This window comes from Thunnus maccoyii, chromosome 5 (genome assembly GCF_910596095.1).
Source record: "Thunnus maccoyii chromosome 5, fThuMac1.1, whole genome shotgun sequence".
NCBI lineage: Eukaryota > Metazoa > Chordata > Actinopteri > Scombriformes > Scombridae > Thunnus > Thunnus maccoyii.
Genome location: NC_056537.1, coordinates 19,282,892 through 19,295,706, shown reverse-complemented (window position 1 = coordinate 19,295,706; position 12,815 = coordinate 19,282,892). Strand labels below are relative to the sequence as shown.

The 12,815-nt window shown below is 42.3% G+C and overlaps 1 protein-coding gene across 1 annotated transcript in view; it reads right to left on the bottom strand.

The window, feature by feature from the left end:
* The window catches only part of pclob (piccolo presynaptic cytomatrix protein b), a 58,564-nt gene extending 48,832 nt beyond the window's left edge, over positions 1 to 9,732 (bottom strand). The window contains exons 1-6 of the mRNA XM_042411759.1: positions 8,695 to 9,732; positions 7,421 to 8,260; positions 4,273 to 5,106; positions 3,220 to 4,116; positions 2,024 to 3,013; positions 873 to 1,769 (exon numbers count right to left, since the gene is read on the bottom strand). Coding sequence (XP_042267693.1) covers positions 873 to 1,769; positions 2,024 to 3,013; positions 3,220 to 4,116; positions 4,273 to 5,106; positions 7,421 to 8,260; positions 8,695 to 9,732 — 5,496 coding nt within the window. The remainder of the gene's footprint in view (positions 1 to 872; positions 1,770 to 2,023; positions 3,014 to 3,219; positions 4,117 to 4,272; positions 5,107 to 7,420; positions 8,261 to 8,694) is intronic.
* Between the last annotated feature and the right edge of the window lie 3,083 nt (positions 9,733 to 12,815).

The following is a 12,815-nucleotide window of genomic DNA, read 5'->3' as shown; positions in this document are numbered from 1 at the left end:
AGTAACAGAGAGTAAATGGGGATTTCAGTGTTCCAGAAAGATACACTCTTAAATATATATATATATATATATATATATATATATATATGTATGTATATGTGTGTGTGTGTATATATATATATATATATATATATATATATATACACACACACACATATACATACATACACATACATACATACACACATACATACATACATACATACATACATACATACACACACATGTATATATTAGTATACATACATATATACACACACACACACACACAAACACACGTACAGTACTGTGCAAAAATTTTAGGCAATAAAAGTAAAGTGAGAATGCTACAAAAATATTGCTATAAATTGTTTTAATTTATCAATTAACTACTTACAAAGTTGAGTAAACAGCAGAAACCTAAATTAAATCAATATTTGCTATGAGCAGCTTTGCCTTTAAAACAGCAGCAGTTCTCCTTGGTACACTTTAACACAGTTTTTCATGTTAACTTGCAGGTAGGTTGTTGTAACCATCCTGGAGAAAGAACGTTCTTCTGTGGATTTATTATTTAGGCCATCTCAGGTACTTCTTCATATAATCCCAGACTGACTCCATGATGTTGAGATCAGGGCACTGTGGGGGCCATACCATACCATCTGTTGCAGGACTGATCATTCTTCTTGTTGCTGAAAATAGTTCTTTATGACTACTATACAAGCTGTATGCTTGGGGTCATTGTCATGTCATGAATAAATTTGGGACCAATCAGACACCTCCCTGATGGTATTGCATAATGGATAAGAATCTATACATCTAGGGTGCCTAAAACTTTTGCACAGTACTGTATATATATATATATATATACTTACATTAGTTCTCTTTAATCTTACCATTGCTTCATTTGGCATGGGGTTAAATCCACACTGGTTACATACAGTGTTCTTGCATTCGGTGCAGGTATTATAGTTGGGTAGATCCTTGGAACCCATGTTGAGTTCAACCTTGCAGAGTGGACAGGTAGACTGGCCTGGTTTGACAGCTAATTGGGAAGCTGCTGCAGCCTGTGGAGGCACTGATGGGACTTTACCCCCTTTGATCTGTCCTGATGGAGGTGGCTTGGTCTGCTGGCATGGCTCTGTCTTCTTCTGCTGCTCCAGCTTCTCAGTAGAAGGGGACTTGATCTCTTTTGCAGGAGACATCTTGGGAGAAACTGGTGGAGTAGTCTTGAGTTGGTCCTGAACAGCTGAGGGTATCAAAGTAGATGCAGAACTGAAGATGGAAGAACCAAAGCCAAACATCTTCCCAGTAACTGACTCTGCAGATTTCGCAGCATCAGGTTGAGATTTAGCTCCACCAAAGCCAAATAAACCTCCTGACCCTTGCTGTGTAGCTGCAGTGGCATTACTCTGCTTATGTCCAGGTTGGCTAAACTGAGCTAGTGTTTTCTTGGGATCTGTGTTCTGACTTTCCTGTGGTGTTTTATTATCAGGAGCTGGGCTGGCCGGTTTCAATGTTGTAGAGGCAGTTTCAGGTTTCCCTGAATGCACTGATGATGTAGACTGTCTTCTCTGTGGGGAGACAGGTTCTGAGGTCTCCTTCTTTTGCACAACAGGGCCTGGACTGTCCTTTTGAGGTGTAGTGGGTTTGGAAGTATCCTTCAACTGGACTGCAGCAGGTGTAGGAACTTTACTGGATGATGTTTGAGACTTAATTGTTGGAGAGCCTGGGGGCTCAGATGCTCCAACTGCTCTTTTCATTTGACAGTTAAGACATAGCCACTCATTCACCTAAAATACAGTAGACACTTGGTTATGTGTTGCTTTGGTAATGAGAATTACAGTAATTCAAAACAACCTGAATAGTTAGACTAACAACTCAAAACTACACTACAGGTCAATCATTATAAATAAGTCACAGATCACAGTTCAATGAAGAAATTTAATTTTAAATGTGCTGACAGTAAATATAGTGTCGGTGCATGCAGTATATTCAATTTCTTTCATCACAAAGAAGATTTGTTTTCATGTGTTCCTTCACTTACCTCTCCTATAGGCATGGAGTTAAATCCACACTGGGTACAGACAGTGGTCTTGCACTCAGTGCAAGTGTTGTAGTTCAAAGGGTCCTTGGAGCCAATGTTAAGCTTAATGTTACACAGTGGACAGTTTGCCTGGCCTGCATTAGGAGGAGTTTGGGAGACTGTGGCTGCCTTTGGAGGCTGTGATGGAGCTTTGTCCTCTTTGCTCTGGTGTGATGGCACAGGTTTCTTCTCCTGCTCTGACTTCTGAACAAGAGTTTTGGGCTCTCTTGCTGGAGATGTTTTGGGAGAAACTGTTGGTGTACTTTTGGGAGAAATCTTGGGCACAGCAGACATCTTGGGAGAGAGTTGCACTGGTGCAGACATCTTACGAGAGCCTGGTGGTGTAATGCGCGATTCCTCCTGAACCGCAGATGATATCAAAGTAGATGCTGAGCTGAAAATGGAAGAACCAAAGCCAAACATCTTCCCAGTCATGGATTCTGTTGTTTTTGAAACAGCAGGCCCTGTTTTAGTGCCACTCGAGCCAAATAAGTTTGCTGACTCCTGTTTTGTATCTGGGGTGACCTTACTCTGTTTTAGTCCAGCTGTACCTGTCTGGTCAGGTGGTTTTTGAGAACCGGATGTCCTCTGGACATCCAGAGGAGGTTCCTGAACAGGGGTTTGGCTAGCCTGTTTGTCACTCTCTGGTCCTTTATCAACCTTAGTTGACTGTGTTGCTGCTGTATGCTGTGTCTTCTGGGGAGAACCTGGTGCAGAACTTCCCTTCTTATGAAGTGTGTCAGGCATTGGAGTCTCCATCTTTAGAGGTGCATTGGATTTCGATAATTCCTTCTTTATAGTTTCCTCTTGTTTTTGAGCTGTTGTCTTCTGATGCACAGCAGATGGAGATATTTTATTAGCTTCATTGTGAGGTTTCAAAGGAGGTCCGTGGGGTTCAGATGCACTAAGAGCTCTCTGCATCTGACAGTTCAGGCATAACCATTCTTTTACCTGAAAAAAGAAAATATGTTGATTTAAAATGCAAAGCATTTGCAAAATCTGCATGTAATCATTTCACCATGTCAAAATATGAATTTATAGTTCATTATGTATTCCTGTTCAATTATGGGCTGTCACATTTTAGTTTTACACTTCATAATTATGTACAGTATTTTATTTGGGAAATTGGGAAATGTTGTCATCTTTGCTTTTATTACCTCTGCCACATTTGGCATTGGATTAAATCCACACTGGTTACAGACAGTGTTCTTGCATTCAGTGCAGTTGTTGTAGTTGGGAGGATCCTTAGAGCCAAAATTGAGTTCCACCTTACAGAGTGGACAGGTAGATTGGCCTGCCTTCAAAGCTGCTATGGAAGCAGCTGCATCCTTTGGAGCTGCTGATGCACCTTTTTCTACTTTTGATTGGACCAATGGAGAAGTCTTGGGCTGCTGGACTTGCTCTAATTTCTTCACCTGCTCTTGTTTCTGAGCAAGAGGTGATTTGGTCACATTTGCAGCAGGTATCTTGGCAGAGGGTGGTGGTGTTTTGGATTCATCTTGAACTGCTGAGTTTATTAAAGTGGATGCAGAGCTGAAGATGGAGGAACCGAAGCCAAACATTTTTCCACTCATTGATTCAGCAGGCTTAGCTGCATCAGGCTGATGTTTAGGACCACCAAATAGGAACCCTCCCGACTCCTCTTGTGTAGTTGAGGTAGCATTACTCTGCTTACGTCCAGTTTTACTTGTCATGTCTTGTGTTGTCTGAGGACCTGTCTTCCGGCCCTCCAGTGGAGTTTTCTGACCAGGAGCTGGACTGACCTGTTTCTGACTTTCTGGTACTTTCACAACCTCAGCATTTCCTAGCTGTTCTGCTGATCTTGGTGATTTCCTCTGAGGGGACCCAGGTTCAGAGGTCTCCTTAATTTGAGATTCAGCAGGTGTTGGAATGTCTTTCTTTTCAAATTTTTGAGGCGCTTCCTTCTCTAGGGTATTAGCAGGTACAGGAACTTTGTTTGGTGAGGCCTGTAGTTTTATCATGGGAGTTCCTGGTGGCTCAGATGCTCCTAGCGCTCTTTGCATCTGGCAGTTGAGACATAACCACTCCTTCACCTATGTAAGAGAAAACAGTTAATTTGTAACATTTAGATCAGTGTTGTCACACAATACATTTTATTTTACTTCTGCCAACATATTAAAAAAAGACGCAATGTAAGAAGAATTGTTCAAGTAACTTTTCTGTAATCTATAGTAGTCTTATTATCTTACCTCCTTGACATTTGGCATGGGATTAAATCCGCATTGGTTACAGACAATGTTATTACACTCAGTACAGGTGTTGTAGTTGGGAGGATCTTTAGAGCCCACATTGAGTTCCAATTTACAGAGAGGGCAGGTAGACTGGCCAGCTTTGGAAACAACTGGGGGAGTGTATGCTTTCTTTGGAGGCTCTGACAGAGGTTTGTCTGTTTTTGGCTGTACTGATGGAGGACCCTTGGCCTGCTGGGGTTGTTCTGGTTTTTGCTCCTGTTCTGGTTTCTTTGCCGGGGATTTGGAGTCTTTTGCTGCAGGCATTTTTGGAGAAACTGGTGGTGTGCTTTTGGGCTCATCTTGAGCAGCTGAGGAAATCAAAGTGGAAGCAGAACTAAGGATGGAGGAACCAAAACCAAACATCTTCCCAGTCACTGACTCTGCAGGCTTTGCAGCATCGGTCTGGCTTTTAGGACCACCAAAACCAAAGAAGCCTCCTGACTCTTGCTGTGTACCTGCAGTGGCATTTCCTTGCTTTTGTGCAGTTAGATTTGTCTGGTATGGTTGTTTCTGAGGACCTGTCTTCTGGCTCCCCTGGGGTGTTTTCTGGCCAAGAGCTGGGCTGGCCTGTATCTGAGTGTCTGGTCCTTTAGCAGCTTCAGCCTTGGCTGGCTCTGCTGCTGGTGTAGATACTTTCCTCTGAGGAGAGCCTGGTGCAGAAGTCTTTTGTGGTGCAGGCTGTCCTGAAGTAGTCTTTTTTAATGATGAATTGACCAAAGATGTGTCTTTCTGAGGTTCTATTCCTCCAGCAGCTCGTTTCACCTGGCAGTTTAGACAAAGCCACTCCTTTGCCTTTAAAAACACAAACAAATAAACAAATTATACATGTAAATGATTTAACAAATTAATTCATAATAAAAACTCTAAAATAAATAAAAGAAAAAAAAACAAATAGAGGCTATAGGTTGAAGTGCTCTATTCTGAACAGATACACACACACACACACACACACACACACACACACACACACACACAAACAAAGAGTTGTGTGACAGTAGTGCCTCATACATATACAGTGAACGGACTCTGTAGATGGATACAGCAATTTAGATGAAGACGGGACTGGGTTGCTCCAAATGGGACTGATGCACAGCACTGGTCAAAAGTTTGGACACACCTTCTCATTTCCTTGTATAAGAAAGTGTTTCCAAACTTTTGGCTGGTACTCTAGGTGGGAAAATTGCATGATGTTAGATGTTTGTATTTTATTAATTGTGTTTAAAGTTCTATTATTTCAAGAGTGCAAAATTAAGCTAATAAAAAAGTGAACACCTGCCACCTGTTCCTTAGGACAAATTATAAAACCAAGTGACAGTTATGACTACATTTCAGTGGTTTAAACTATACATATCACATTGATCAGGAGGTTCCCTACTGCCCATGATTATTCATACTAGGAGATTCTTCCACTCTAATAGATAAAATTTCTTCTATGCTTTGATGAATGCATTCAGAGGACCACTGTAAGTCAGTGCATGTCCCATCACTTACAGACTGACATATCCTGATTATTAGAGTGGCTGCATATGAAAAAGTATCCTTTTCCTTCATGGATAGATTAAACAAGTACTATATGAAATGGGGAACTTTTCTTAACTATCTTAATGGACCTTAAAGATATATCTCAGCCTCTTGTAATACCAAGGTTTATATTATTTATATAGCCTCAATGTCATATGATACAGCCTTGTACTCTTTTGTTTTTTGGTTTCCTGATTTATTTTATTTATTTCTCCTTTTCTCTCTTTTTTTTGTATTGTAGCATCTGATTGTGGTAATGCAATGTTTATGCTACACACTCATAACTCACAAATTGTCCTTTGAGTAGTCTATGTTTACCTGTGTGTGTAAGCAAAGCATATATGCTAGTAACGCACTATATACAAGTCCATAATATATGTATTTATGTTTGCTGATCAACCTTTTTTGTAAATTCTATGTACGAAATTCAAATAAAATACACATGTCAAAACATGCACAGAATGATATGTTCATCTTGGTCTTGGTTCACCGCTGTTTTAGTCATTAGTTTAAGCAGAACACATCAGTATCACAAGATCAAGTAGCCTTGGACTATCTTGGCAAGCTAGCCTAGTAACTCTGCATTGTGCATTGAATTACAGAGTCAAATGTCAAGTCCTTTGTGCTTCAGGTAGCCTGGAAGATGCCATGTCCATTTACCATATACAGTACGGGGTCTTCCCTACAAGAAAATCCCCATGAGGTGTATGTGGTGTGTATGTGTATGTGCATTTTTGCATACAGTTTTCAAAGCAAGTATCTCCAGCAACAGTATTTAACACAGTCTAAATAGTCCCAGTAATGTTATTACAAAAAAATAAACTGTAATTCATTGTACTCTTCTGTGACACCAGAGGTGTGTGGAGCTGCTTTTGTATGCGAGTGTAGCCCTTGTCTGCCAGGTCTGGCTAAAGAGTCTGACTCATGGCCTTCTCACTGTTTAGAGACTAAAAGCACTGTGAGTAGGATATAGAATTAAAATGGCTTTGAAACTTTGAAACTTAAATTCAAGGATTTCTGTTTTCAGTGATCTAACAACATTTTTAGAGGTGTGCACAGTGAAAACAAAGACAAACACCACTTCAGTGTGGATTCTGTTTATATTTGTTTGGTGTATCTGTTTGAATTTGAAGACATTTCCAAAGCATACCAAGGCCATAAGCTGGACTTCAACTATATACAGTTAAACAAAAAAGAAAAGAAAAGAAGAATTGCCTCACTTGTCATCTATTCATGTAAATGAGGTCTACCATTTGGGGATTGCACTAAAACAATAAAATGAAACTACTTAAGAAAGCACTCTGATCATCAAATGGGAACTTAACAGCTTCAAAGAGCTTAATTCTAAGCATTATGAGCATTCTACAGCACTAAATCTAGGTAATGAACACATTGGAGACACTGAGGCAATAGTGTAACAACTCCTACAACTTCTGTAAGATCAATCAGATCACCCAGAAAACAAATTATAAAATTGTAAAGTGATATACAGGTATTTAACTTTTTTGTGATCAAAATTAATATTTTTCTTCTTCTTGTAAACAATTAATTAATTAGTTAATTCAATAAATATCCCACGTCTTACCTCTTTAACATTTGGCATGGGGTTAAATCCACATTGGTTGCACACAGTGCTTTTGCATTCAGTGCAGGTGTTGTAGTTGGGAGGATCCTTTGAGCCCACGTTGAGCACCACCTTACAGAGTGGACAAGCAGATTGGCCTGTTTTAGTAGCATTGCTGGAGGTCACTGCTGTTTTTGGTGTCTCGGATGGAGCTTTGTCCACTTTGGCCTGTCCTGCTGGATGAGCCTTTGCCTGCTGGGGTTGCTCTTGTTTCTTGTCTTGCTCTGACTTTTGGGCAGTAGGTGGTTTGGTCTGCTTAGTAGGCTGCATTTTGGGAGAAACTGGTGGTGTAGTTTTAGGCTCATCCTGAACAGCTGAGGCTATCAAAGTAGATGCAGAACTGAAAATGGAGGCACTAAAACCAAACATCTTCCCACTCACTGACTCCTCAGGCTTTGCAGCTTCTGTTTTAGAACCACCAAAGCCAAACAAACCTCTTGACTCCTGCTGGGTAGCTGGAGTGGCACTGCTTTGCTTGCGTCCAGTTTGACTAGTCTGATCTGGTTTCTGAGACCCTGATGTTCTCTGGGTCTCATGTGTCATTTTCTGAACAGACGCTGGGCTGGCCTGTTTTTGACTGTCTGGTCCTTTAACAGCTTCACCCTTTGCTGGCCCTTTTGCTGATGCAGACTGCATTTTCTGAGGTGAACCTGGTGCTGATGTCTCTTTTTTAACAGGTGCAGCAGGAGTTGGTGCAGCTAAGACTTTGTTAGGTGTTGGCTTTTTCATGGGAGGTCCTTGTGTTTCAGAAGTTCCTTGAGCTCTCTGTATCTGGCAGGTAAGACAAAGCCACTCACGTCCCTATACAAAGAAACAAACGAACAAACAAAAAACGTATATACATTAGTATACATACATAGTTGGCCTTATTCATTGACATGTCTGAGACCTGTTGCTTAAAATTTTGCTTTAATGTTCTTTTAATTCATGGTCAATTTTATTTTAATTCAAGTCAGACAGGGTAATGTATTGAAAGTATATGTGTCATAGTAAATCTAAATCAAATATGCTCTAAAAAAAAAAAAAAAGCTTTATGTTGAGTGAACTTTCATCCGCTAAGACTGCCCTACTACGACTTTTCAGCTGTCAAACAGAACCATATAAAATTAGTTGCAAAAATTATGTTCTGTACTTTACAGATCTAAAATACTGCACATGCACATTCAGTTTGAACAAAGCATAGTAATTTCAGAAAATATAAAAAAAATTATATACAACATCAAACCACTACTTACATCAGAGTCTGGTGGGCTGAAGCCACACAAGCTGCATACTTCCATTTTACACTGTGTACAGGTTTTATGGTTAGGTGGTTCCTTGGTGTGCATATTGAGTTCTGTTGTGTTACACACTGGACAAAGGGACTTGGATACTGCTTTTGACTGAGATGTAGCTTTGGTTGCTCCTGGTGATGAAGACCCTGCCCGGGACAGGTCAGGTGTACTAGGTCCCTTAGGGCCTTGCTGCTGAGGCCCAGGCTTATCAGAGGACTGCTGCTGGGGTGCAGTTCTGAGGCCTTGCTGCTGTTGCCCCACCTTAGGTGAGCCCTGTTGTTGCTGTGCAACTTTAGGGGAACCCTGTTGTTGCTGTGAAGGTTTCGGTGACCCATGTTGTTGCTGTCCAATTTTTGGTGACCCCTGCTGTTGCTGTCCTACTTTAGGTGACCCTTGTTGTGAGCCAGTTTTTAGTGACCCAACCTTTGTGGACCCTTGCATCGCAGTCTTTGCAGGTTCTTGTTGCTGTGCAACAGTCTTAGTGGGCCCTTGTTGTTGCATACCTGTCTTAGGTGGAGCCTGTTGTTGTGATGATGTCTTTGGAGATTCTGGTTGTGCTCCACTCTTAGTCAGAATCTGTTGTTGAGCTCCAGGCTTGGGTGAACCTTGCTGTGGCGGGCCCTTAGGTTGAGTTTTTTGTGGCTGTCCTTTAAGCTGGCTGCCAGGCTGCGTTCCTGCCTTTGGAGCAGCTTGTTGCCCACCAGGCTTGATTTGCGGTCCTGCCTGTCCATTTCCATGCAGCTGTGGTGATTCCTGTTTAGGAAGAGGCTGGCTCTTCTGTGAAGGAGGGCCCTGGCCAGATTTTTGGGGTCCCTGCTGCTGTTGAGGGCCTTTGCCTGCTCCTGGCTGCTGTTCTCCAGATGACTTCCGCCCCTGCTGGGGAGGTGCATTCTGATTTTTACCCCCCTCCCCATCATCTCCAAATAAACCAAACTTATTCACAGCAGAGGACACAGCATTGAGGGGGTTGGCCCCGCTAAGGAATTTGGAGGAGAACATAGTGGAGTCTTCCTCCTCCTCCTCTTCCTCCTCCTCCTCTTCCTCCTCCTCCTCCTCCTCCTCCTCCTCCTCCTCCTCCTCCTCCTCACAGGAGCTGGAATCTACAGGACTGTCAGAGTCAGAGCAGGAGCTGTCTCCTCTCTGTCCTGGCTCTCCTGCAGAGGCCTGAGGGGGGACTGGGGCCTGAGCAGTGGAGAGGGCATCTACAGCCCCACTGCTGCTGCTACTGCTGCTGCTCCCTGGACTCTCCTCTGGCTCAGCATCTACATCAGATTTCCTAAATGCATGAGATAGGAAGGCAGAGTGGGGAGATTGAGAAGGATCGAAGTGTGAGATGACAGGAAACAAGACAAGATGGAGGGACAATGAAAGAGAGTGTGAGAATTTGTGAACCACGTATACAGTACTGTCTGTGCCAATATGCTGTCTGGTAAACAAAATTACAACATGCTGCAACAGTGTACTAACGTATAATGGATGCAGAGGAAGCATAATACCATTCATCCACTTATCCACCGTCTGAGGTGGATATTTGATCATCTCCTTACATATTGAGACAGGATTGTAACAAGTTATTACTAATAAGTCCACCAAGTGTGTTATATATTAGCATGTGGTTAACTCTCCTGTTTAGAGAGGTGCGTCTTCTAGATCGGTAAACACATTTTACATTAAAGGAATTTACATCTCAATACACTAAGAAATAAGAAACTGCATCTGTGACACACCACAGCGCTTGATAAATAAAAAAAAAATACTTTCATCCCGCCTGAAACGATTATCATTTGCATAGCAGTCGTCACCTCTATCTAACGAAAGCCATTAATGATTCAGCCTCACTTTGATTTACTCCGCTCCGTCTGTTGCTTTCAGCACCATGGACAGGGTCAGAGCCGCTCTGTTGATCACAGCGTATACAAACCCCAGAGATCCCTTACAGCCAGCAATACAGAACAGACCAATGAGCAACACAGGAGGCGGATACCGCACTCAATAGACCCGGCTACTACAAACCCAATTTAAATGACCATTAAAGGTGGACTCACTGGTTCACATGACTATATTTCTTCCACGGTGAATGAATTTGACCCTCTGTTCTCCTCATTCATCACCCAAATGGCACCGAGTGTCAGGGAGTGAGAAATCTCGTCCAGTAGGCTACATGTTTTACAGCAGCAGGACGAGTAAACACAGGAAATCTAGCGCTCTCTCTGGAGAAACTGCAGGCACATCCGGGTAGGGGCCCATCAAATAATGCATGGGGAATTTAATACTGATAGTTTCATTTTTAAAAGCAACACCAAAGGCAATTCGGGTGTGTGATGAACAATTGTCTTTCTATAACAGCTGGATTTCAGATTTACTACACTCACAAGCAGCAATCGGTCACCCATAGTCGGTTAAAAAGATCTGATGTAGCCTATCCACAGTGTTTTATCATAATGAAAAAGGAGCCTACATTACACCCGACCACATTAAACCCGACAATATGTTAGTCCGCAGAGGGTACGAGGTGATGACAGCTCCGAGTCGCGGGTGAGCGCAGATTAAGAAAACACATAATCACATATTTGTGTGCCCTTGACCAGGAGCCTGGTCAGATTTGGCAATAATTCATATGCTGAACTCTTCTGAATAATTCGAAACCAGCCCAAATCAGCGAGGAAACCCAGCAAAGCCCTGTCATCGGTGGCATCCCCAAAAATACCATCTGTTATCCGCTCCGTGTCTCCCCGCTCATCTCCTCCCATCCTGCAGCCGAGCATCCTTCACCCTCCACGGTCACAATGTCAAACAGTGAAGTGCGGTATTCCAGTGACAGCGATGGAAATTTATACCTTCAGCAACAGCAGATCTGTCTCCCCATCCTCGCCCAAACCTTCTCGGATATCCCCCGTCCGTGTCTGTCTGATCGCCGAGGGATGGAGGGCACAGGGCAGCAGATAGAGAGCGATCAGCATCTACTCCGCCTCCCTCTCCAGTGCGCAGCCGCCGCATCTGACAGGTGATCACAATATATATCACGCACGGAAATTGAAATTAAAGGGGACAAGAAGATTTATTTCCCCGGAGTCACGTGTGATCAGCGGCGAAGACCTTAAGATTTACCCTCACGCGTGATAAGTTGGACATTTTCTAAGCGACCATTGACATATTTGAAATGTCATAGTGGTGATCATGAGTATAAAGAAGGATAATGTGATTTCAGCCCCGAGTGTGCTGAGCCATCACAGCAATATCAAGTGTAGCCTATTCAATTCATTTTTTTTATCCCATTCTCTCTAGGCTAAATTATTTGAAGACATCACAGTGTGTTATGATGCCCACACCCTTCCTCTTGTTTATCATGTATAGGCTACTTTATATCAATTAACAAAGAGCACTGGTGAGGCAGAGTATTTCACATACTGTAGGCTATATGTGTGCAGTTGCATGCCAAGTCATCACTCAAAGTGAGCCAGCTATGTGTCCCCTTTGACTTTATGAAGATATCTGTCCATACCTGATACTATTCAACAAGAAAATTATTGTCATAGATCATCCATCTCCGTCTTACCTCCACATCTTTAACATCATCCTTCACCCCTGTCTATATACGGTGTAACACAGCTAATTTCAGACAGAAATCAATACGCCTCAGAATTATCACTACAATGTGCGTTTTATATTTCTGTCTCCTTGTCAGTTTAGCAACCTCATTTGCTCCATCCATACAGACTTCCCTCCAGATGAGCTTCTGCTGCACACTATATGCCTAACATACAGTGACACCTGTCTTTGGTATGCAGTAATTTGCACACTGTGCATACACTGTCTAGGCATTTCCTCTTGGATCTGAATTAGAGGTTGTGCTGTTGTTTGCATTTTAGTAGATAGAGTTATTGAAAATGTATGTAATAAAAGGCAAACACCCACTGCCACAAAGCACCTCTTCAGTTTTTGTAACCTCTCTCTTCTTCCTGCACCGACCTTCTTATTCTGGCATTTCTCCCACAAGAGTTTTTCTACAGAGCAGATGTGATGTGAAGAGACAATCTGGGCAAGCTCATCCAGTGCCGCTGTCAGTGTGATATTAAAAAAAA